The sequence below is a fragment of the Dendronephthya gigantea genome, unplaced genomic scaffold (assembly GCF_004324835.1).
Source record: "Dendronephthya gigantea isolate DGI-Jeju-01 unplaced genomic scaffold, DenGig_1.0 000298F, whole genome shotgun sequence".
Taxonomy (NCBI): Eukaryota; Metazoa; Cnidaria; class Anthozoa; order Malacalcyonacea; family Nephtheidae; genus Dendronephthya; species Dendronephthya gigantea.
In genome coordinates this window covers 40,910-64,080 of record NW_021163308.1, presented here as the reverse complement: position 1 = coordinate 64,080, position 23,171 = coordinate 40,910, and the positions used below count along the sequence as shown (strand labels likewise).

The following is a 23,171-nucleotide window of genomic DNA, read 5'->3' as shown; positions in this document are numbered from 1 at the left end:
TGCATCTATGCAAAAGTTCGAAAAACACAATAACAGTGCTTCCACTTTCGAAAACATGACCCTCACTGAGGATGCACTAGTGGGCCGGTGGATACAAGATTATGCTGTGTATATAATAATGTTCGTATAATATAATATGTTCGACGTCACAAAGCATCCTAAATACCTTGCGATTTTCGAGGGCATTTTTGTTCCAAATTGTTACGATAATAAAGTATTTTAATTAAAAAATATTGTAAGCCAGAGCTTCAGCTGAATAGAGGATAATTATAAGTTGATATTTTCTTTGACCAATCGTAACGCACTATTCTAAACCAATCACGTTTCAGACAATGCAGACAATCCGACCAATAAGCGATTCAAACCAATAGTGATTACTGCAAACCTATTTACAAACACTGGGGTTATATACACAGATAAGTGATTATATACAACACGTGTTGACTCTTGACAGTTGAAAGTTGAAACATTGTTATTTATATCGGCATCACAAAATTTTTGAAATTCCGATAATGGATAAGGTCCCATCCATCGCTTATTCGTGCGAAGAAGTATCGGAATGGCTTAAACTCAATGGATTTGAAACGTTTAGTGATAAATTTATCGGTGAGTTTTATTATAGAGATAAATACTCCAAGCTAATCGTTGTTTATAGCCTACAGAGCTAGTTCACTTTTACTTATTTAGATTCTCAATTTAGTTTATTTGTTGTTCCGATTGATTATATTAGCGTTCATATCACTCGTCACAATATAAATTCCTGTTTGTATTTGTATTTGTGAAACTAGAAGAGGATGTTGACGGTGAAGCGCTCGCTCTTTTATCTGAGAATGCACTCGAGTCTCTTGTCGACAAAGTTGGGCCAAGAATGAAGCTTTTAGGCGTTATTAAGAAGATGGTTAGGAGTGATTCTGAGTCTGTTGAAAGCGGCAACAGTGGTAGCTTGTCACGTTTGCCTTGGGATTTAGAATGCCCAAATAACTCTAAAGATCAAGATTCGCCTCGTTGTTCTTCGCCAATACCAAGGTATGTGTATAAATCGAGTACATTCAGGTGTCCTTATTTATGTAACTGATCGTTACTTCACTAAGATGTAACAATTTCAAAACATGTAAAGCAAGTTTAGCCTAATTTTGAAAGCATAATTCACAGTTGCAAATTATCTGTGACTTCTAGCAGTGTGTAAATACCCCCTAACCCCCCCCCCATGTTTCAGTAAACACACCTAATGCTTAATAGGTTAAGACTTAACGAATTATCCACAAAATTAATTCTTTTTAGGAATGATTGCTCCACTGTAAGAAAAACCTGGGTTACACCATTTTGCCTACCTGAACGATTTCCCCCAGCTGTACAAGAAGCCTTGTCAAAGAATATAGCCTTACCAAAGTTGATTCGTGTGAAATTTATCCAGGCGATTTATGACAAGATATGCCTTTTTACAATGTATGTATACTTTTTTTACTGTGTTGCATGAAAGTGAAGTGACCAGCACTTCTGGGGCTACAGTATGTAGGTTTGCTTATGTAGGACACATTAAACTGAATTGTTTGTTATTTAATTTTATTCATTTTAATACATTTTAGTTCACCAACACCTGACCAACGCCGTGATGTATGTAGGGCAATTATATCAAAATATCCTTCCTTGGCAGATGTTGGTGGCAGCTATGTAAGTAATATTTTAATGATTTAGCATTATTTTTTTGCAATTATTTGTTTGCTCTTTTTTAACATTTCCTGTGGCTTATTATGTATTGGACTATGATTGTGAAAAGTTCATGTACCAATATTATTTCACAAGCCTTATTGAAATCCCATCATGGCCTGATATCTGATGCCAGATGATTTACATGTGAAGGGGAAAACACTGTTGCTTTGTATGTTAATACTGAAACCATGTATTAATGAAAAATACTGAGACCATATAATTTTTCCTTAGGAAACCTGGTATCGTCAGTTAGGCGATAAAGTTAAAAATGAATTAAGGCATGAAAGGAGTGATCCAGTTGTGCTAGCAAGAAAAAGAAAGTCAATTGAAGGCTCGGATTTGACAGCTAAGGTGCCAGGAAGCAGCCGAAGGGGAATAATAAATTGGGAACCTCCTGCTGTTGATGGTGAGGACCTACATTCTAACAAAGCCCATGTTCAATGGATGCAGAAGGAGTACCGAAAAAAGCACCCAAACATGGAAGTCGTTAAGCAGAAAATGCAACTGACTTTCTCCTTCAGAAGAAAGTACATAAATGCTGGGAAGTGTTCCCTTAATGAAATTGATGCGAAATACCCTTTTTTATTTGAACATGATCAGGTTAGTATTATATAGTTAGTAATATCTGTGCATAAACATATAATCCGGCACTGGGTAATATGATTGATAAGTTACTTTTAAATTACTCTTATAACTTATATTGATTTTTTATAGTTACAAGATGAGTATGAAAGATTGGTGTCTGGCAGTAGTGTTAAAGATTTGGTTGTTACAAACTTACGTGAGCTTGCACCTAAGATTTTGAAAGCTGCCAGCAAGAAGAAACTCCCTCAACTTGAAGAACTGGTTCAAGCTTGCGTACAAAATGAGGATGAACTGGATGAGGAGAACAGATTGACAGATGGTAATCCCATTGATACTCATTTAAATGAATATATTTTCACTATCAAAAGTTAATTATTATGCTGTGTGGTTTCAATATATACACCCTATTGTGATTATTCTCCTTCTTTATTAACACAGTCAGAGCAATAATTAAGATTAATTATGTAATTTTTTCTTTGTTCCTAGATGAGAAAGTTGTTGTGGCACTTTGTACCTTGCCACACCTTTTGGAAAGGAAAACAAAAAGTAATCCACATCCAGAAAATTTCCTTTATCAGGTATGTATAATATACTTTAGTACCTTGTCAATGCTTATCAATGTTATTACACCACCTTTTGGAAAAATGTATTGTCATGATAAGTGTAAGCTAGTGGTCTGTTAAGTGGTCAATCATGAATAGTTTTAATATGAAGACTTTGTTATGATTTTTTAAAAAAAATTTTATTTCAAATGTAGACAGCAGAAAACCCAGAGGTATTGTTGAAGAAAGCTGCCAGCCCCATCAGCCCATTCATCATCTTCGTGGAGGACAGTGATGGTCACATAATGAACAAAATGTTTGTTGCAGGGGAAAAACAAGTTTGTTTGGAAACAGATAACATTTTTTCAGCAGTATCGTCCCTTTTGTTTTTGTATTATGTTTGTAATTTAGAGTACCCGAAACAGTGTTTTAACACGTTCCTTTTTTTACAACGTACTGTTCTAAATATTTTTGACCGGGTAAGAGTGCCAACCAAAGTTTTATTATTCTTAAATGAACTGGAACAGTGAACATGAAGTATTAGGCATAAGTCCATGTTATATAGCTGGTTTGTAAATTTGTTATGTACAATATAATATAATGTAATATATTCTGTCATATAGAAATAAATATGTTTTTACCTTACCACTGCACTAGAATTAATTCATTTCGTGGCACCGGGCCATTGTTTAGAAGAGCATTTTTATTCTTTTGGTGTACTTATACACCAGATCGGTGTCTATATTACTGAAAGCATATTTACACTAAATAGGCGTAGAAAACCCTTTGGAAGGGTAAGTTTACCCTCGCGGTGTATTTATACACCAGATCGGTGTCCATATTACTGCAAGCACGTATACACTAAATGGGCGTAGAAAAACCTTTGGAGGGGTAAGTTTACCCTCGCGGTGTATTTATACACTAGGTCGGTGTCCATATTGCTGCAAGCACGTTTACACTAAATAGGCGTAGAAAAACCTTGGGAGGGGTAAGTTTACTCTCGCGGTGTATTTATACACGAAGTTGGTGTTCATATTGCTGCAAGCGTTTTTACGCGAAATAGGTGTAGGAAAACCTATAGAGGTGTTAGTTTACGCTAATGGTGTATATTTACGTCGCCATAGTGTACCCATAGCTGCATAAATTCTACCCATGAATAGTGTAAATTAACCCAAAATATAGCGTAAATAAACACCATATTAGTGTTCATATTGCTGCAAGATTTTACACCGATTTCGGTGTTGTGCCAACACTCCGAGATTTACAGTGCAGGTATGCTGCATGGAACGCTCAGAGAGAGTAGCATATAGTGGTAGAGCATCCGACTGCAGGTTGACAGCTCACTGGGGTCAGTAGTTCAACTCCGCTCGCTCTTTCCTGTTCTATAAATTAAAGAAAAATTAAATATTTTTATGGTACCCATTAGTGCATGAAAAATCCCAGTTTATTTTTGCGGTGGGAAAAAGCCGTACGTTTGATAAACAATCCATGCAGTTTAGGTTTTTTGAATGACTCTCTGGGACACATGCATGTTCTATATTATATTTGTAAACCAGGGCTCCATACCTGGAATAGGGGGAATATATGTAAATACTTCATCTTAATAATGTGAGTGTATATAGACTATACATCACAGCGCGGGTCAGATGTATATGATGAGTCGTCAAAAGATTGCAGATAACGTATTCGGAAGAAAAATTGAACTTTTTCATGCTATTCAAAAGGTTTCTCTTTGATAGCGGTACAGAAATACACAATTGTGAACCAGCGATTAGATTTCCGGGTTGAAATGTCTCAAACACCAATATCTGCTGTGTCTTTCAGTAGATGGTTAGGTTCTGTGGTGTAATGGTTAACACTTCGGACTTTGAATCCGGGAATCCGAGTTCAATTCTCGATAGAACCTTTCTGGAACTGTTAATTCTATGTCTTTATGTAAATTTTTTAGCTCTGGTTTTCTCTTATAGCCCATTTGAGAAAAAAATTAATATATGTTTTTGAATAAGATTTCGAAAAGATCTTTTTTATTGAAATGATAACTTTAGCAGGAAATGGTTTCGATCCATTGACCTCTGGGTTATGGGCCCAGCACGCTTCCACTGCGCCACCCTGCTTGCTACACACTGCATCTATGCTATGAATATAAAACTTGTGCCATTTCGAATAAGGTAAGAACAGCAAGAAATGTTCTTTTAGGAGAATAGCATCAAACAGGTATGCACGATCAGGGAGTGTAGCTCAGTGGTAGAGCATTCGACTGCAGATCGAGAGGTCAGTGGTTCAACTCCGCTCGCTCCCTTCTCCTTTATAAAAGAAAAAAAAATCCAACATTTTTATCGAACTAATTAGTGAATTAAAAAAACCCAACTTATTTTCGTTGCAACAATCCGTTTGATTGATAAATAATCCTTGCACTTTAGTGTTTTTTCAATGACTCTCTGGGACACACGCATGTTCTATAAATTTGTAAAACGGGAGTCCATACCTGGAATACAGGGAATATAATTACTTTATCTTTATAATGGGCGTGCATAGATACACTGTAGAGCCAGGAATTTCTCAGTAATTTTTCTAGGTGTTTATGTCCTGTGTTGTAATGGTTAGCACTTCGGGCTCCGAGTAGGATAAATTATATAGTTGCTATAGTTGCATATATACTTTTGTAAATACAAAAGTATGGAAATGCCTAATCAGAGAGTTGAACTCTGGACCCCTGGTTTACAAGACCAGTGCTCTAACCACTGAGCTAATGTGGCGTATGTGCAAGCTTCACACGAATATAATTATATGAATACTTTATCTTAATAATGTGCATGCGTGTAGCAAACTATATAATAATATACTATGCAGCCAACATTCGTCATAAAGTTTGATAGATTTTTAGGGTCTGCGGTGTAATAGTTATCACTTCGGACTTTTACTTCGAGAATCGGAGTTCAATTCTTGGTAGAAACTCTTTGAAAACATTCATTCTCCGTCTTTACGTATTTTTTTATTCAGGATTTCTTTACAGGTATCTAAGAATATAGCATATGACAGGTATGCCAGGAACGCTCAGAGAGAGTAGCATATTGTGGTAGAGCATCCTACTTCAGGTGTGGTTCAACTCCGCTCGCTCCTTCCTGTTCTATAAATTAAAGATAAATTAAATATTTTTATGGTACCCATTAGTGCATGAAAAATCCCTTTTTTTTTTCGTGGGAAACAGCCGTACGTTTGATAAACAATCCATGCAGTTTAGGTTTTTTGAATGACTCTCTGGGACACATGCATGTTCCATATATATTTGTAAACTAGGCTCCATACCTGGAATAGGGGGAATATATGTAAATACTTCATCTTAATAATGTGCGTGTATATAGACTATACATCACAGCGCGGGTCAGATGTAAATGATGAGTCGTCAAAAGATTGCAATAACTTAGAAAAATTGAACTTTTTCATGCTATTCAAAAGGTTTCTCTTTGATAGCGGTAAAGAAATACACAATTGTGAACCAGCGAATAGATTTCCGGGTTGAAATGTCTCAAACACCAATTTCTGCTGTGTCTTTTAGCAGATGGTTAGGTTCTGTGGTGTAATGGTTAGCACTTCGGACTTTGAATCCGGGAATCCGAGTTCAATTCTCGGTAGAACTTCTTGCTGGAATTGTTAATTTTATGTCTTTATGTAAATTTTTTAGCTCTTTCTGCTATAGCCCATTTGAGAAAAAATATATGTTTTTGAATAAGATTTCGAAAAGATCTTTTTTATTGAAATGATAACTTTAGCAGGAAATGGTTTCGATCCATTGACCTCTGGGTTATGGGCCCAGCACGCTTCCACTGCGCCACCCTGCTTGCTACACACTGCATCTATGCTATGAATATAAATTTTGTGCTATTTCGAATAAGGTAAGAACAGCAAGAAATGTTCTTTTAGGAGAATAGCATCAAACAGTTATGCACGATCAGGGAGTGTAGCTCAGTGGTAGAGCATTCGACTGCAGATCGAGAGGTCAGTGGTTCAACTCCGCTCGCTCCCTTCTCTTTTATAAATGAAAAAAAAATCCAACATTTTTATCGAACTAATTAGTGAATTAAAAAAACCCAACTTATTTTCGTTGCAACAATCCGTTTGATTGATAAATAATCCTTGCAGTTTAGTGTTTTTTCAATGACTCTCTGGACACACGCATGTTCTATAAATTTGTAAAACGGGAGTCCATACCTGGAATACAGGGAATATAATTACTTTATCTTTATAATGGGCGTGCATAGATATACTGTAGATTCAGGAATTTCTGAGTAATTTTTCTAGGTGTTTATGTCCTGTGGTGTAATGGTTAGCACTTCGGGCTCCGAGTAGGATAAATCATATAGTTGCTATAGTTCCATATATTCTTTTGTAAATACAAAAGTATGCAAAAGCCTCATCAGAGAGTTGAACTCTGGACCCCTTGTTTACAAGACCAGTGCTCTAACCACTGAGCTAATGAGGCGTATGTGCAAGCTTACACGAATAATTATACGAATTTACTATCTTAATAATGTGCATGCGCGTAGCAAACTACATAATTATATACTATGCAGCCAACATTCGTCAGTAAGTTTGATAGATTTTTAGAGTCTGTGGTGTAATGGTTATCACTTCGGACTCTGACTTCGAGAAGCGGAGTTCAATTCTTGGTAGAAACTCTTTGAAAACATTCATTGTCCGTCTTTAGGTATTTTTATATTTCAGGCTTTCTCTTACAGGTATCTAAAAATATAGCATATGACAGGTATGCTGCATGGAACGCTCAGAGAGAGTAGCATATAGTGGTAGAGCATCCGACTGCAGGTTGACAGCTCACTGGGGTCAGTAGTTCAACTCCGCTCGCTCTTTCCTGTTCTATAAATTAAAGAAAAATTAAATATTTTTATGGTACCCATTAGTGCATGAAAAATCCCAGTTTATTTTCGCGGTGGGAAAAAGCCGTACGTTTGATAAACAATCCATGCAGTTTAGGTTTTTTGAATGACTCTCTGGGACACATGCATGTTCTATATTATATTTGTAAACCAGGGCTCCATACCTGGAATAGGGGGAATATGTAAATACTTCATCTTAATAATGTGAGTGTATATAGACTATACATCACAGCGCGGGTCAGATGTATATGATGAGTCGTCAAAAGATTGCAGATAACGTATTCGGAAGAAAAATTGAACTTTTTCATGCTATTCAAAAGGTTTCTCTTTGATAGCGGTACAGAAATACACAATTGTGAACCAGCGATTAGATTTCAGGGTTGAAATGTCTCAAACACCAATTTCTGCTGTGTCTTTCAGTAGATGGTTAGGTTCTGTGGTGTAATGGTTAACACTTCGGACTTTGAATCCGGGAATTCGAGTTCAATTCTCGATAGAACCTTTCTGGAACTGTTAATTCTATGTCTTTATGTAAATTTTTTAGCTCTGGTTTTCTCTTATAGCCCATTTGAGAAAAAAATTATATATGTTTTGAATAAGATTTCGAAAAGATCTTTTTTATTGAAATGATAACTTTAGCAGGAAATGGTTTCGATCCATTGACCTCTGGGTTATGGGCCCAGCACGCTTCCACTGCGCCACCCTGCTTGCTACACACTGCATCTATGCTATGAATATAAAACTTGTGCCATTTCGAATAAGGTAAGAACAGCAAGAAATGTTCTTTTAGGAGAATAGCATCAAACAGGTATGCACGATCAGGGAGTGTAGCTCAGTGGTAGAGCATTCGACTGCAGATCGAGAGGTCAGTGGTTCAACTCCGCTCGCTCCCTTCTCTTTTATAAAAGAAAAAAAAATCCAACATTTTTATCGAACTAATTAGTGAATTAAAAAAACCCAACTTATTATCGTTGCAACAATCCGTTTGATTGATAAATAATCCTTGCAGTTTAGTGTTTTTTCAATGACTCTCTGGGACACACGCATGTTCTATAAATTTGTAAAATGGGAGTCCATACCTGGAATACAGGGAATATAATTACTTTATCTTATAATGGGCGTGCATAGATATACTGTAGATTCAGGAATTTCTGAGTAATTTTCTAGGTGTTTATGTCCTGTGGTGTAATGGTTAGCACTTCGGGCTCCGAGTAGGATAAATCATATAGTTGCTATAGTTCCATATATTCTTTTGTAAATACAAAAGTATGCAAAAGCCTCATCAGAGAGTTGAACTCTGGACCCCTGGTTTACAAGACCAGTGCTCTAACCACTGAGCTAATGAGGCGTATGTGCAAGCTTAACACGAATATAATTATACGAATACTTTATCTTAATAATGTGCATGCGCGTAGCAAACTACATAATTAATATACTATGCAGCCAACATTCGTCAGTAAGTTTGATAGATTTTTAGAGTCTGTAGTGTAATGGTTATCACTTCGGACTCTGACTTCGAGAAGCGGAGTTCAATTCTTGGTAGAAACTCTTTGAAAACATTCATTGTCCGTCTTTAGGTATTTTTTTATTTCAGGCTTTCTCTTACAGGTATCTAAAATATAGCATATGACAGGTATGCTGCATGGAACGCTCAGAGAGAGTAGCATATAGTGGTAGAGCATCCGACTGCAGGTTGACACTCACTGGGGTCAGTAGTTCAACTCCGCTCGCTCTTCCTGTTCTATAAATTAAAGAAAAATTAAATATTTTTATGGTACCCATTAGTGCATGAAAAATCCCAGTTTATTTTGCGGTGGGAAAAAGCCGTACGTTTGATAAACAATCCATGCAGTTTAGGTTTTTTGAATGACTCTCTGGGACACATGCATGTTCTATATTATATTTGTAAACCAGGGCTCCATACCTGGAATAGGGGGAATATATGTAAATACTTCATCTTAATAATGTGAGTGTATATAGACTATACATCACAGCGCGGGTCAGATGTATATGATGAGTCGTCAAAAGATTGCAGATAACGTATTCGGAAGAAAAATTGAACTTTTTCATGCTATTCAAAAGGTTTCTCTTTGATAGCGGTACAGAAATACACAATTGAACCAGCGATTAGATTTCCGGGTTGAAATGTCTCAAACACCAATTCTGCTGTGTCTTTCAGTAGATGGTTAGGTTCTGTGGTGTAATGGTTAACACTTCGGACTTTGAATCCGGGAATCCGAGTTCAATTCTCGTAGAACCTTGCTGGAACTGTTAATTCTATGTCTTTATGTAAATTTTTTAGCTCTGGTTTTCTCTTATAGCCCATTTGAGAAAAAATTAATATATGTTTTTGAATAAGATTTCGAAAAGATCTTTTTTATTGAAATGATAACTTTAGCAGGAAATGGTTTCGATCCATTGACCTCTGGGTTATGGGCCCAGCACGCTTCCACTGCGCCACCCTGCTTGCTACACACTGCATCTATGCTATGAATATAAAACTTGTGCATTTCGAATAAGGTAAGAACAGCAAGAAATGTTCTTTTAGGAGAATAGCATCAAACAGGTATGCACGATCAGGGAGTGTAGCTCAGTGGTAGAGCATTCGACTGCAGATCGAGAGGTCAGTGGTTCAACTCCGCTCGCTCCCTTCTCTTTTATAAAAGAAAAAAAAATCCAACATTTTTATCGAACTAATTAGTGAATTAAAAAAACCCAACTTATTATCGTTGCAACAATCCGTTTGATTGATAAATAATCCTTGCAGTTTAGTGTTTTTTCAATGACTCTCTGGGACACACGCATGTTCTATAAATTTGTAAAACGGGAGTCCATACCTGGAATACAGGGAATATAATTACTTTATCTTTATAATGGGCGTGCATAGATATACTGTAGAGCCAGGAATTTCTCAGTAATTTTTCTAGGTGTTTATGTCCTGTGTTGTAATGGTTAGCACTTCGGGCTCCGAGTAGGATAAATTATATAGTTGCTATAGTTGCATATATACTTTTGTAAATACAAAAGTATGAAAGCCTCATCAGAGAGTTGAACTCTGGACCCCTGGTTTACAAGACCAGTGCTCTAACCACTGAGCTAATGGCGTATGTGCAAGCTTAACACGAATATAATTATATGAATACTTTATCTTAATAATGTGCATGCGTGTAGCAAACTATATAATATACTATGCAGCCAACATTCGTCATAAGTTTGATAGATTTTTAGGGTCTGTGTAATAGTTATCACTTCGGACTTACTTCGAGAATCGGAGTTCAATTCTTGGTAGAAACTCTTTGAAAACATTCATTCTCCGTCTTTACGTATTTTTTTATTTCAGGATTTCTCTTACAGGTATCTAAGAATATAGCATATGACAGGTATGCTGCAGGAACGCTCAGAGAGAGTAGCATATAGTGTAGAGCATCCGACTCAGGTTGACAGGTCACTGGGGTCAGTGGTTCAACTCCGCTCGCTCCTTCCTGTTCTATAAATTAAAGAAAATTAAATATTTTTATGGTACCCATTAGTGCATGAAAAATCCCTTTTTTTTCGTGGGAAACAGCCGTACGTTTGATAAACAATCCATGCAGTTTAGGTTTTTTGAATGACTCTCTGGGACACATGCATGTTCCATATTATATTTGTAAACTAGGGCTCCATACCTGGAATAGGGGGAATATATGTAAATACTTCATCTTAATAATGTGCGTGTATATAGACTATACATCACAGCGCGGGTCAGATGTAATGATGAGTCGTCAAAAGATTGCAGATAACTTATTCGGAAGAAAAATTGAACTTTTTCATGCTATTCAAAAGGTTTCTCTTTGATAGCGGTAAAGAAATACACAATTGTGAACCAGCGAATAGATTTCCGGGTTGAAATGTCTCAAACACCAATTTCTGCTGTGTCTTTTAGCAGATGGTTAGGTTCTGTGGTGTAATGGTTAGCACTTCGGACTCTGAATCCGGGAATCCGAGTTCAATTCTCGGTAGAACCTTGCTGGAATTGTTAATTTTATGTCTTTATGTAAATTTTTTAGCTCTGGTTTTCTGCTATAGCCCATTTGAGAAAAAATATATGTTTTTGAATAAGATTTCGAAAAGATATTTTTTATTGAAATGATAACTTTAGCAGGAAATGGTTTCGATCCATTGACCTCTGAGTTATGGGCCCAGCACGCTTCCACTGCGCCACCCTGCTTGCTACACACTGCATCTATGCTATGAATATAAAACTTGTGCCATTTCGAATAAGGTAAGAACAGCAAGAAATGTTCTTTTAGGAGAATAGCATCAAACAGGTGTGCACGATCAAGGAGTGTAGCTCAGTGGTAGAGCATTCGACTGCAGATCGAGAGGTCAGTGGTTCAATTCCGCTCGCTCCCTTCTCTTTTATAAATGAAAAAAAAATTCAACAATTTTATCGAACTAATTAGTGAATTAAAAAAACCCAACTTATTTTCGTTGCAACAATCCGTTTGATTGATAAATAATCCTTGCAGTTTAGTGTTTTTTCAATGACTCTCTGGGACACACGCATGTTCTATAAATTTGTAAAACGGGAGTCCATACCTGGAATACAGGGAATATAATTACTTTATCTTTATAATGGGCGTGCATAGATATACTGTAGAGCCAGGAATTTCTCAGTAATTTTTCTAGGTGTTTATGTCCTGTGTTGTAATGGTTAGCACTTCGGGCTCCGAGTAGGATAAATTATATAGTTGCTATAGTTGCATATATACTTTTGTAAATACAAAAGTATGCAAAAGCCTCATCAGAGAGTTGAACTCTGGACCCCTGGTTTACAAGACCAGTGCTCTAACCACTGAGCTAATGATGCGTATGTGAAAGCTTAACACGAATATAATTATATGAATACTTTATCTTAATAATGTGCATGCGCGTAGCAAACTACATAATTATATACTATGCAGCCAACATTCGTAAGTAAGTTTGATAGATTTTTAGAGTCTGTGGTGTAATGGTTATCACTTCGGACTCTGACTTCGAGAATAGGAGTTCAATTCTTGGTAGAAACTCTTTGAAAACATTCATTGTCCGTCTAGGTATTTTTTTATTTCAGGCTTTCTCTTACAGGTATCTAAAAATATAGCATATGACAGGTATGCTGCATGGAACGCTCAGAGAGAGTAGCATATAGTGGTAGAGCATCCGACTGCAGGTTGACAGGTCACTGGGGTCAGTAGTTCAACTCCGCTCGCTCTTTCCTGTTCTATAAATTAAAGAAAAATTAAATATTTTTATGGTACCCATTAGTGCATGAAAAATCCCAGTTTATTTTTGCGGTGGGAAAAAGCCGTACGTTTGATAAACAATCCCTGCAGTTTAGGTTTTTTGAATGACTCTCTGGGACACATGTATGTTCTATATTATATTTGTAAACCAGGGCTCCATACCTGGAATAGGGGGAATATATGTAAATACTTCATCTTAATAATGTGAGTGTATATAGACTATACATCACAGCGCGGGTCAGATGTATATGATGAGTCGTCAAAAGATTGCAGATAACGTATTCGGAAGAAAAATTGAACTTTTTCATGCTATTCAAAAGGTTTCTCTTTGATAGCGGTACAGATATACAGGATTGGGAACCAGCGATTATATTTCCGGGTTGAAATGTCTCAAACACCAATTTCTGCTGTGTCTTTCAGTAGATGGTTAGGTTCTGTTGTGTAATGGTTAACACTTCGGAGACCGAATCCGGGAATCCGAGTTCAATTCTCGGAAGAACCTTGCTGGAACTGTTAATTTATGTCTTTATGTAAATTTTTTAGCTCTGGTTTTCCTTATAGCCCATTTGAGAAAAAATATATGTTTTTGAATAAGATTTCGAAAAGATATTTTTTGTTGAAATGATAACTTTAGCAGGAAATGGTTTCGATCCATTGACCTCTGGGTTATGGGCCCAGCACGCTTCCACTGCGCCACCCTGCTTGCTACACACTTCTTCTATGCTATGAATATAAAACTTGTGCTATTTCGAATAAGGCAAGAACAGCAAGAAATGTTCTTTTAGGAGAATAGCATCAAACAGGTATGCACGATCAGGCAGTGTAGCTCAGTGGAAGAGTATTCGACTGAAGATCGAGAGGTCAGTGGTTCAACTCCGATCGCTCCCTTCTCTTTTATGAATGAAAGAAAAATCCAACATTTTATCGAACTAATTAGTGAATTAAAAAAACCCAATTTATTTTCGTTGCAACAATCCGTTTGATTGATAAATAATCCTTGCAGCTTAGTGTTTTTTCAGTTACTCTCTGGGACACATGCATGTTCTATAAATTTGTAAAACGGGAGTTCAGTAATTTTTCTAGGTGTTTTTGTCCTGTGGTGTAATGGTTAGCACTTCGAGCTCTGTGTAGGATAAATTATATAGTTGCTATAGTTGCATATATACTTTTGTAAATACAAAAGTATGCAAAAGCCTCATCAAAGAGTTGACCTCTGGACCCCTGGTTTACAAGACCAGTGCTCTAACCACTGAGCTAATGAGGCGTATGTGCAAGCTTAACACGAATATAATTATATGAATACTTTTAATAATGTGCATGCGCGTAGCAAACTACATAATTATATACTATGCAGCCAACATTCGTCAGTACGTGGGATAGATTTTTAGGGTCTGTGGTGTAATGGTTATCACTTCGGACTCTGACTTCGAGAATCGGAGTTCAATTCTTGGTAGAAACTCTTTGAAAACATTCATTCTCCGTCTTTATGTATTTTTTTATTTCAGGCTTTCTCTTACAGGTATCTAAGAATATAGCATATGACAGGTATGCTGCATGGAAGGCTCAGAGAGAGTAGCATATAGTGGTAGAGCATCCGACTGCAGGTTGACAGGTCACTGGGGTCAGTGGTTCAACTCCGCTCGCTCCCTTCTCTTTTATAAATGAAAAAAAAATCCAACATTTTTATCGAACTAATTAGTGAATTAAAAAAACCCAACTTATTTTCGTTGCAACAATCCGTTTGATTGATAAATAATCCTTGCAGTTTGTTTTTTCAATGACTCTCTGGGACACACGCATGTTCTATAAATTTGTAAAACGGGAGTCCATACCTGGAATACAGGGAATATAATTACTTTATCTTTATAATGGGCGTGCATAGATATACTGTAGAGCCAGGAATTTCTCAGTAATTTTTCTAGGTGTTTATGTCCTGTGGTGTAATGGTTAGCACTTTGGGCTCCGAGTAGGATAAATCATATAGTTGCTATAGTTGCATATATTCTTTTGTAAATACAAAAGTATGCAAAAGCCTCATCAGAGAGTTGAACTCTGGACCCCTGGTTTACAAGACCAGTGCTCTAACCACTGAGCTAATGAGGCGTATGTGCAAGCTTGACACGAATATAATTATATGAATACTTTTAATAATGTGCATGCGCGTAGCAAACTACATAATTATATACTATGCAGCCAACATTCGTCAGTAAGTTTGATAGATTTTTAGAGTCTGTGGTGTAATGGTTATCACTTCGGACTCTGACTTCGAGAAGCGGAGTTCAATTCTTGGTAGAAACTCTTTGAAAACATTCATTGTCCGTCTTTAGGTATTTTTTTATTTCAGGCTTTCTCTTACAGGTATCTAAGAATATAGCATATGACAGGTATGCTGCATGGAACGCTCAGAGAGAGTAGCATATAGTGGTAGAGCATCCGACTGCAGGTTGACAGCTCACTGGGGTCAGTAGTTCAACTCCGCTCGCTCTTTCCTGTTCTATAAATTAAAGAAAAATTAAATATTTTCATGGTACCCATTAGTGCATGAAAAATCCCAGTTTATTTTCGCGGTGGGAAAAAGCCGTACGTTTGATAAACAATCCATGCAGTTTAGGTTTTTTGAATGACTCTCTGGGACACATGCATGTTCTATATTATATTTGTAAACCAGGGCTCCTTACCTGGAATAGGGGGAATATATGTAAATACTTCATCTTAATAATGTGCGTGTATATAGACTATACATCACAGCGCGGATCAGATGTATATGATGAGTCGTCAAAAGATTGCAGAATACATATTCCGAAGAAAAATTGAACTTTTTCATGCTATTCAAAAGGTTTCTCTTTGATAGCGGTACAGAAATACACGATTGGGTACCAGCGATTATATTTCCGGGTTGAAATGTCTCAAACACCAATTTCTGTTGTGTCTTTCAGTAGATGGATAGGTTCTGTGGTGTAATGGTTAGCACTTCGGACTCTGAATCCGGGAATCGGAGTTCAATTCTCGGTAGAACCTTGCTGGAACTGTTAATTTTATGTCTTCATGTAAATTTTTTAGCTCTGGTTTTCTCTTATAGCCCATTTGAGAAAAAATATATGTTTTTGATTAAGATTTCGAAAAGAACTTTTTTATTGAAATGATAACTTTAGCAGGAAATGGTTTCGATCCATTGACCTCTGGGTTATGGGCCCAGCACGCTTCCACTGCGCCACCCTGCTTGCTACACACTGCTTCTATGCTATGAATATAAAACTTGTGCTATTTCGAATAAGGTAAGAAAAGCAAGAAATGTTCTTTTAGGAGAATAGCATCAAACAAGTACGCACGATCAGGGAGTGTAGCTCAGTGGTAGAGCATTCGACTGCAGATCGAGAGGTCAGTGGTTCAGCTCCGCTCGCTCCCTTTTCATTCATGAATGAAAAAAAAATCCAACATTTTTATCGTACTAATTAGTGAATTAAAATACCCAAATTTATTTTCGTTGCAACAATCCGTTTGATTGATAAATAATCCTTGCAGTTTAGTGTTTTTTCAATGACTCTCTGGGACACATGCATGTTCTATTAATTTGTAAAACGGGAGTCCATACCTGGAATACAGGGAATATAATTACTTTATCTTAATAATGGGCGTGCATAGATATACTGTAGAGCCAGGAATTTCTCAGTAATTTTTCTAGGTGATTATGTCCTGTGGTGTAATGGTTAGCACTTCGGGCTCTGAGTAGGATAAATTATATAGTTGCTATAGTTGCCTATATACTTTTGTAAATAGAAAAGTATGCAAAGCCTCATCAGAGAGTTGAACTCTGGGCCCCTGGTTTACAAGACCAGTGCTCTAACCACTGAGCTAATGAGGTGTATGTGCAAGCTTAACTGGAATATAATTATATGAATACTTTATCTTAATAATGAGCATGCGCGTAGCAAACTACATAATTATATACTATGCAGCCAACATTCGTCAGTAAGTTTGATAGATTTTTAGTGTCTGTGGCGTAATGGTTATCACTTCGGACTCTGACTTCGAGAATCGGAGTTCAATTCTTGGTAGAAACTCTTTGAAAACATTCATTCTCCGTCTTTATGTATTTTTTTATTTCATGCTTTCTCTTACCGGTATCTAAGAATATAGCATATGACAGGTATGCTGCATGCAACGCTCAGAGATAGTAGCATGCATATAGTGGTAGAGCATCCGACTGCAGGTTGACAGGTCACTGGGGTCAATGGTTCAACTCCGCTCGCTCCTTCCTGTTCTATAAATTAAAGAAAAATTAAATATTTTTATGGTACCCATTAGTGCATGAAAAATCCCAATTTATTTTCGTGGCGAACTGGCGTACGTTTGGTAAACAATCCATGCCGTTTAGGTTTTTTGAATGACTTTCTACGACACATGCATGTTCTATATTATATTTGTAAACCAGGGCTCCATACCTGGAAGAGGGGAATATATATAAAAATACTTCATCTTAATAATGCTGTGCAAAAAAAGCAGTGCTAAACTCAAGTTGCACTCTCCAGATAAACTTTTTCCATGCAGTATCAATCCTATCAATATACATGCCAGGAGGAGATCTAGTATGCATAAATGTAGACGTTGTAGACCCTATCAATCATCATAAAAATTATACAAGTACTGAACATCAGGAAAATGAATTCGTGCGACTTTTTTATAGTGCGTTGCACATTTTTCATAACTCAAGAATAATTTGGAATTCAAAAATAACACTGTAACATTTTCAACTATCATATCACCGTATGATTACCATTGCCATCGTCTACAAGATAATCTCATTAACGGTGTTTGTGAAAGCAACTGAATTGATCGACCAAACTTTAACACTAATATTTTCCCTTTTAGTTTTAGCTTGGCAGGAATAACTATTTTTCGCCGATAATTCATTTTACCTTTTTCAAAAGTATTACGGGTTTGCCTTATTAGCTCAGTGGTTAGAGCACTGGTCTCGTAAACCAGGGGTCCAGAGTTCAACTCTCTGATAAGGCTTGATTTTTTTTAACTGTGTATGGTAAGGGTGAGTAAAAGACTTAAATATTTGTGATCATTACGCATTCAATACTCGCCGTGAAAAAAATTACCTGCAAAATACTTTTTTTAAACATTTGTTTACATTTCTATTTGCGCATGCTTTTTTGCTGGGTGCCTCCTTAGCTCAGTGGTTAGAGCACTGGTCTAGTAAACCAGGGGTCCAGAGTTCGAATCTCTGAGGAGGCTTTCCACATTTTCCACTTAAACTTAATAAGTATCTACGAACATGAACGAGTTTTTTGACCGGCTTCTTGTATATAACGATACTGAACAAAGTTTAGTTTGTTATCGTGTTTACAATAATCGTCTATTTCTACCATTGCGTTTGTCTTGTCTCGGTACTAACAGTGATTTAAGATTCCTACAAGTCTTTTTTCACTCGAGTAACTTGGCTTGTAATAAATTATGACATAAAAAAGATTTTTTTATTTCTTATATGCCATGCATGCATGCTATACATCGTATTTATTGTGAGCGAAGAAATATGCGAAAAAGAAAACTTCCCGTGTTCTGCACTTGGCTTGCTGGTCTAGTGGTATGATTCTCGCTTAGGGTGCGAGAGGTCACGGGTTCGATTCCCGTGCAAGCCCTGTTCGCCTCTCTCGCTTGAACTGAAGAGAACGGCCTTTGACAACAATTCGCTGGTGTCTAATTATGTTGTATTTTCTTGAGAAAAAAATGTGGTACGTGTTCTCCTTCAAACTTTAGATGCACTCTCTCAACTTAATCTAAGTATCAACCTCTTACAAAGATTGTGCGCTAGGATTTTGCATCAATGTAATTATATCCACAGTGTCCACGGATGTTTTTTACGGATGCATGCCTCTTTAGCTCAGTGGTTAGAGCACTGGTCTTGTAAACCGGCCAGGGGTCCAGTGTTCGAATCTCTGACGAGGCTCTTTACATTTTCCACCTAAACTCAATAAGTATTTGATTTTTATATTAATTCATTGTATTTTATTGTGTTCTATTGTTATCATCAACCAAGAGCAAAGCTTGTTCACATAGGTAACGTATACCTAACCCTTACACTTAGGCATGGGAAATAATGAAACTTCTTGTGTAGGCTCATCTTATATAAGTTCTAATTTGAAATAAAAAAGCGTGTAATATCTTATACTGTAGAGAACAACTAATAAAAATAAAAAAATTAACGTCCACGGCAAAAACTGCTAAGGCTTGAAATCAGAATTAGCAGCCATTGATTGCAGTTGAATTGCTGTCTCGGATATGCTGCTGAATGCTCAATCACTGATGCATAATTATTTACACGCCCTGTGAACTGCCTGATTTCTATCAATAATCAATTCCTGTGATAAAAGCTTCCGCCAACCGTCACCGCGAGTTCCACGAGACCCTTTGCTTTTTTTTCAGTCTTATTATAATTCCAAAATTCTGCTGGCAATTGAAAAGCAGTTGGGAAGGCGTACCAATTCCAGAGAACCTATTAATGTGCCCACGACGTAAAATCTGTGGTAAAGTAAACAGGTAAGTTCCAAGCTATCCGTGTTAAAGCAAAATAAGCGACTCGTAAGCAATTATGTAGTCGTGGCCGAGTGGTTAAGGCGACAGACTTGAAATCTGTTGGGATATTCCCGCGCAGGTTCAAATCCTGCCGATTACGACTCTTGATAGTCCGAAAGATGTTCATATAACACAGAGAAATTGTTTGCCACCAGGTGGAATTTCGTTTCAAAACATACGACATGATATTTTTTTTCATTTTTTAAAAAATACCAGTCAGAGCAGTTAAAATTTCTAATACTTGATGTGAAATGGTTAATATTATACCCTTTTAACGCAAATTTATGCATTCCCATTCGGTTACAAAAAAATAATGTAAATAAACATGGTGATTGGACTAAAACGTAATTACCTCTTGTCAAAGGGACCTCTATTCAGAAATTATTGCTCTTTTATAGGCTTGTTTTCAACAGCAAAATGGGATATTTTTTGCACGAATTAACGGAAGTCTCTTGAACCTTAGTTTTTCATGTAATATACCGGATTTTTTTAAAATTACACCGAAAGATAATAAACTATTTCCCCAGGTGTGGCTTGCTGGTCTAGTGGTATGCATGATTCTCGCTTTGGGTGCGAGAGGTCACGGGTTCGATTCCCGTGCAAGCCCTGATCGCCCTCATAACTTGAAATTTTTGCGCGATTGAGTTTCTTTCTTAGCTTTTAAGAAAGAAAGCAGTGTTGAACTCAAGTTGCAATCTCCCGTTAAAACTTTTCCCATTCAGCATCAATCCTATCAATATACATGCAAGGAGGAGATCTAGTATGCATAAATGTAGACGTTGTAGGCATGTCAACAATGAAGACCTTGTCAATCATCATATACAAGTACTGTGGCACATTTTTCATAACCCAAGAATAATTTGTAACTCAAAAATAATACTGTAACATTTTCAACTATCATATCACCGTATGATTACCATTGCCATCGTCTACAGGATAATCTCAGTAACGGTGTTTGTGAAAGCTACAGAATTGATCCACCAAACTTTAACACTAATATTTTTCCTTTTAGTTTTAGCTTGGCATGAATAACTATTTTTCGCGATGATTAATTTTACATTTTTCAAAAGTATTACGGGTTTGCCTTATTAACTCAGTGGTTAGAGCACTGGTCTCGTAAACCAGGGGTCCGGAGTTCAACTCTCTGATAAGGCTTGATTTTTTTTAACTGTGTATGGTAAGGGTGAGTAAAAGACTTAAATATTTGTGATCATTACGCATTTAATAATCGCCGTGAAAAAATTAACCTGAAAAAAACTTTTTTGAAACATTTGTTTACATTTCTATTTGCGCATGCTTTTTTTCTTGGTGCCTCCTTAGCTCAGTGGTTAGAGCACTGGTCTAGTAAACCAGGGGTCCAGAGTTCGAATCTCTGAGGAGGCTTTCCACATTTTCCACTTAAACTTAATAAGTATCTACGAACATGAACGAGTTTTTTGACCGGCTTCTTGTATATAACGATATACTGAATAAAGTTTAGTTTGTTATCGTGTTTACAATAATCGTCTATTTTCTACCATTGCGTTTGTCTTGTCTCGGTAGTAACAGTGATTTAAGATTCCTACAAGTCTTTTTTCACTCAGAGTAACTTGGCTTGTAATAAATATGACATAAAAAAGATTTTTATATTTTCCATTCATGCATGCTATACATCGCTTTTATTGTGAGCGAAGAAATATGCGAAAAAGAAAACTTCCCGTGTTCTGCACTTGGCTTGCTGGTCTAGTGGTATGATTCTCGCTTAGGGTGCGAGAGGTCACGGGTTCGATTCCCGTGCAAGCCCTGTTCGCCTCTCTCGCTTGAACTGAAGAGAACAGCCTTTGACAACAATTCGCTGGTGGTCTAATTATGTTGTATTTTCTTGAGAAAAAAATGTGGTACGTGTTCTCCTTCAAACTTTAGATGCACCCTCTCAACTTAATTTAAGTATCAACCTCTTACAAAGATTGTGCGCTAGGATTTTGCATTAATGTAATTATATCGACAGTGTCCACGGATGTTTTTTACGGATGCATGCCTCTTTAGCTCAGTGGTTAGAGCACTGGTCTTGTAAACCGGCCAGGGGTCCAGAGTTCGAATCTCTGACGAGGCTCTTTACATTTTCCACCTAAACTCAATAAGTATTTGATTTTTATATTAATTCATTGTATTTTATTGTGTTCTATTGTTATTGTTACAAGGTTTTTATTTCTGCGCGAGGTAGTGGATCGTTACAATAATTCAACTAAAGTTCGTTACTGTTCTCTTCTTTTTCTATCTTCGATCTTGATCGTCGTTAAATGTTCTTGTCTTCTTCGTCAGTTCTGTCGTTGAGCTTCTCCAACGTTTCATATACTTTTTTACTCCGCTAGTCCACTCCTTTTCTGTCCACTCTCGTGTTTAGTCCACTCCTTTTAGTCCACTCTCGTGTTTAGTCCACTCCTTTTAGTCCACTCTCGTGTTTAGTCCACTGAATGTTCTGTTGCTGTGCGCCTCCTTTTATAATAAAATTTGAGGGGATCTTGAAGACGCCCTGTGCAAGATGGTGTGATTCACACAATCCAATCAGCGTTGTAGGTTGTAAGTGTGGGTTGGCGTTAGAAGCTCGGTCCAGCTCTCATACTTTGTTTACTTAAGGCCGGTGACGCACTAGTCAAGTTGGTCTTTTACTTAATCGATCACTGTTAAAACTTGTTAACAACTTAAAATATTTATCATCAACTTAAAGTACAATTATCAACTTATTACTCTGTGAACCGTATCTCAACTTATAAACTATTTTACAAATAATTTCATCGAATTAAGCTTTTAGTGACGTAAGGCTTCAAGTGCTTAACCGAGCAAAATATAACAAAGACATGATTGACATAAACTAGTATCCGCCTAGAACTTATGTTCTTGAGTCGTGACACTTGTACTTTGTACGACACACTATTGTTTCGGAGGAAATCCCATGGGCTGTCACCTTATGACAAGAAAAGTAATTTTGTGATTCCGAAGGGTCATAATAATATTTACTTTACACTTCATTTTATGTGACATGTTCCCCAAGTAATTTCCTCATCTATATTGACCTTCTATTTCTTAACAATGCTAAATTACATTATATATTCGCATTTCGTAACATTATCATCAACCAAGAGCAAAGCTTGTTCACATAGGTAACGTATACCTAACCCTTACACTTAGGCATGGGAAATAATGGAACTTCTTGTGTAGGCTCATCTTATATAAGTTTTAATTTGAAATAAAAAAGCGTGTAATATCTTATACTGTAGAGAACAACTAATAAAAATAAAAACTTAACGTCCAGGGCCAAAACTGCTAAGGCTTGAAATCAGAATTAGCAGCCATTGATTGCAGTTGAATTGCTGTCTCGGATATGCTGCTGAATGCTCAATCACTGATGCATGATCTATTTATACGCCCTGTGAACTGCCTGATTTCTATCAATAATCAATTCCTGTGATAAAAGCTTCCGCCAACCGTCACCGCGAGTTCAATGAACTTTGTGCTTTTTTGGCCCAAAGACATATTGAACTCTCGCAAAACTTTTAATGCCGTTACTGCAATGCATTAGTTTACAGAATAGTTCACAACTGAATTAACGTTAAATAATT

At 36.8% G+C, this 23,171-nt stretch overlaps 1 protein-coding gene and 29 non-coding genes across 30 annotated transcripts; 17 read left to right on the top strand and 13 right to left on the bottom strand.

Moving 5' to 3' along the window:
* The first annotated feature begins 15 nt into the window (after nucleotides 1–15).
* On the top strand, nucleotides 16–4,105 carry LOC114541522. The gene is made up of 8 exons (XM_028561438.1): nucleotides 16–606; nucleotides 789–1,026; nucleotides 1,282–1,446; nucleotides 1,587–1,671; nucleotides 1,942–2,310; nucleotides 2,425–2,614; nucleotides 2,782–2,873; nucleotides 3,053–4,105. Exons 1-8 carry the CDS (start codon nucleotides 513–515, stop codon nucleotides 3,365–3,367), a joined length of 1,548 nt encoding a protein of 515 aa, XP_028417239.1. The 5' UTR covers nucleotides 16–512; the 3' UTR covers nucleotides 3,368–4,105.
* Nucleotides 4,106–4,879: 774 nt separating this feature from the next.
* On the bottom strand, nucleotides 4,880–4,951 carry Trnam-cau. Its single transcript has one exon. It is a non-coding gene; the product is annotated as a tRNA-Met (tRNA).
* A 113-nt stretch (nucleotides 4,952–5,064) lies between these two features.
* Nucleotides 5,065–5,136, top strand: Trnac-gca. Its single transcript has one exon. It is a non-coding gene; the product is annotated as a tRNA-Cys (tRNA).
* Nucleotides 5,137–5,520: 384 nt separating this feature from the next.
* On the bottom strand, nucleotides 5,521–5,593 carry Trnat-ugu. The gene has a single exon. It is a non-coding gene; the product is annotated as a tRNA-Thr (tRNA).
* A 1,011-nt stretch (nucleotides 5,594–6,604) lies between these two features.
* On the bottom strand, nucleotides 6,605–6,676 carry Trnam-cau. The gene has a single exon. It is a non-coding gene; the product is annotated as a tRNA-Met (tRNA).
* Nucleotides 6,677–6,789: 113 nt separating this feature from the next.
* Trnac-gca lies at nucleotides 6,790–6,861 on the top strand. The gene has a single exon. It is a non-coding gene; the product is annotated as a tRNA-Cys (tRNA).
* Nucleotides 6,862–7,244: 383 nt separating this feature from the next.
* Nucleotides 7,245–7,317, bottom strand: Trnat-ugu. The gene has a single exon. It is a non-coding gene; the product is annotated as a tRNA-Thr (tRNA).
* Nucleotides 7,318–8,365: 1,048 nt separating this feature from the next.
* Nucleotides 8,366–8,437, bottom strand: Trnam-cau. Its single transcript has one exon. It is a non-coding gene; the product is annotated as a tRNA-Met (tRNA).
* Nucleotides 8,438–8,550: 113 nt separating this feature from the next.
* Nucleotides 8,551–8,622, top strand: Trnac-gca. Its single transcript has one exon. It is a non-coding gene; the product is annotated as a tRNA-Cys (tRNA).
* A 382-nt stretch (nucleotides 8,623–9,004) lies between these two features.
* Trnat-ugu lies at nucleotides 9,005–9,077 on the bottom strand. Its single transcript has one exon. It is a non-coding gene; the product is annotated as a tRNA-Thr (tRNA).
* A 1,047-nt stretch (nucleotides 9,078–10,124) lies between these two features.
* On the bottom strand, nucleotides 10,125–10,196 carry Trnam-cau. Its single transcript has one exon. It is a non-coding gene; the product is annotated as a tRNA-Met (tRNA).
* Nucleotides 10,197–10,308: 112 nt separating this feature from the next.
* Nucleotides 10,309–10,380, top strand: Trnac-gca. Its single transcript has one exon. It is a non-coding gene; the product is annotated as a tRNA-Cys (tRNA).
* A 1,281-nt stretch (nucleotides 10,381–11,661) lies between these two features.
* Nucleotides 11,662–11,733, top strand: Trnaq-cug. Its single transcript has one exon. It is a non-coding gene; the product is annotated as a tRNA-Gln (tRNA).
* Nucleotides 11,734–11,864: 131 nt separating this feature from the next.
* Trnam-cau lies at nucleotides 11,865–11,936 on the bottom strand. The gene has a single exon. It is a non-coding gene; the product is annotated as a tRNA-Met (tRNA).
* Nucleotides 11,937–12,049: 113 nt separating this feature from the next.
* On the top strand, nucleotides 12,050–12,121 carry Trnac-gca. Its single transcript has one exon. It is a non-coding gene; the product is annotated as a tRNA-Cys (tRNA).
* A 384-nt stretch (nucleotides 12,122–12,505) lies between these two features.
* Nucleotides 12,506–12,578, bottom strand: Trnat-ugu. The gene has a single exon. It is a non-coding gene; the product is annotated as a tRNA-Thr (tRNA).
* Nucleotides 12,579–13,624: 1,046 nt separating this feature from the next.
* Nucleotides 13,625–13,696, bottom strand: Trnam-cau. The gene has a single exon. It is a non-coding gene; the product is annotated as a tRNA-Met (tRNA).
* Nucleotides 13,697–13,809: 113 nt separating this feature from the next.
* On the top strand, nucleotides 13,810–13,881 carry Trnaf-gaa. The gene has a single exon. It is a non-coding gene; the product is annotated as a tRNA-Phe (tRNA).
* Nucleotides 13,882–15,023: 1,142 nt separating this feature from the next.
* Nucleotides 15,024–15,096, bottom strand: Trnat-ugu. The gene has a single exon. It is a non-coding gene; the product is annotated as a tRNA-Thr (tRNA).
* Nucleotides 15,097–16,142: 1,046 nt separating this feature from the next.
* Nucleotides 16,143–16,214, bottom strand: Trnam-cau. Its single transcript has one exon. It is a non-coding gene; the product is annotated as a tRNA-Met (tRNA).
* Nucleotides 16,215–16,327: 113 nt separating this feature from the next.
* Nucleotides 16,328–16,399, top strand: Trnac-gca. Its single transcript has one exon. It is a non-coding gene; the product is annotated as a tRNA-Cys (tRNA).
* Nucleotides 16,400–16,782: 383 nt separating this feature from the next.
* Trnat-ugu lies at nucleotides 16,783–16,855 on the bottom strand. The gene has a single exon. It is a non-coding gene; the product is annotated as a tRNA-Thr (tRNA).
* A 1,078-nt stretch (nucleotides 16,856–17,933) lies between these two features.
* Nucleotides 17,934–18,006, top strand: Trnat-cgu. The gene has a single exon. It is a non-coding gene; the product is annotated as a tRNA-Thr (tRNA).
* Nucleotides 18,007–18,161: 155 nt separating this feature from the next.
* Nucleotides 18,162–18,234, top strand: Trnat-agu. Its single transcript has one exon. It is a non-coding gene; the product is annotated as a tRNA-Thr (tRNA).
* Nucleotides 18,235–18,566: 332 nt separating this feature from the next.
* On the top strand, nucleotides 18,567–18,638 carry Trnap-agg. Its single transcript has one exon. It is a non-coding gene; the product is annotated as a tRNA-Pro (tRNA).
* A 952-nt stretch (nucleotides 18,639–19,590) lies between these two features.
* Trnas-uga lies at nucleotides 19,591–19,672 on the top strand. Its single transcript has one exon. It is a non-coding gene; the product is annotated as a tRNA-Ser (tRNA).
* A 431-nt stretch (nucleotides 19,673–20,103) lies between these two features.
* On the top strand, nucleotides 20,104–20,179 carry Trnap-ugg. The gene has a single exon. It is a non-coding gene; the product is annotated as a tRNA-Pro (tRNA).
* A 475-nt stretch (nucleotides 20,180–20,654) lies between these two features.
* Nucleotides 20,655–20,727, top strand: Trnat-cgu. The gene has a single exon. It is a non-coding gene; the product is annotated as a tRNA-Thr (tRNA).
* Nucleotides 20,728–20,882: 155 nt separating this feature from the next.
* Trnat-agu lies at nucleotides 20,883–20,955 on the top strand. Its single transcript has one exon. It is a non-coding gene; the product is annotated as a tRNA-Thr (tRNA).
* Nucleotides 20,956–21,283: 328 nt separating this feature from the next.
* On the top strand, nucleotides 21,284–21,355 carry Trnap-agg. Its single transcript has one exon. It is a non-coding gene; the product is annotated as a tRNA-Pro (tRNA).
* Nucleotides 21,356–23,171: the final 1,816 nt, after the last annotated feature.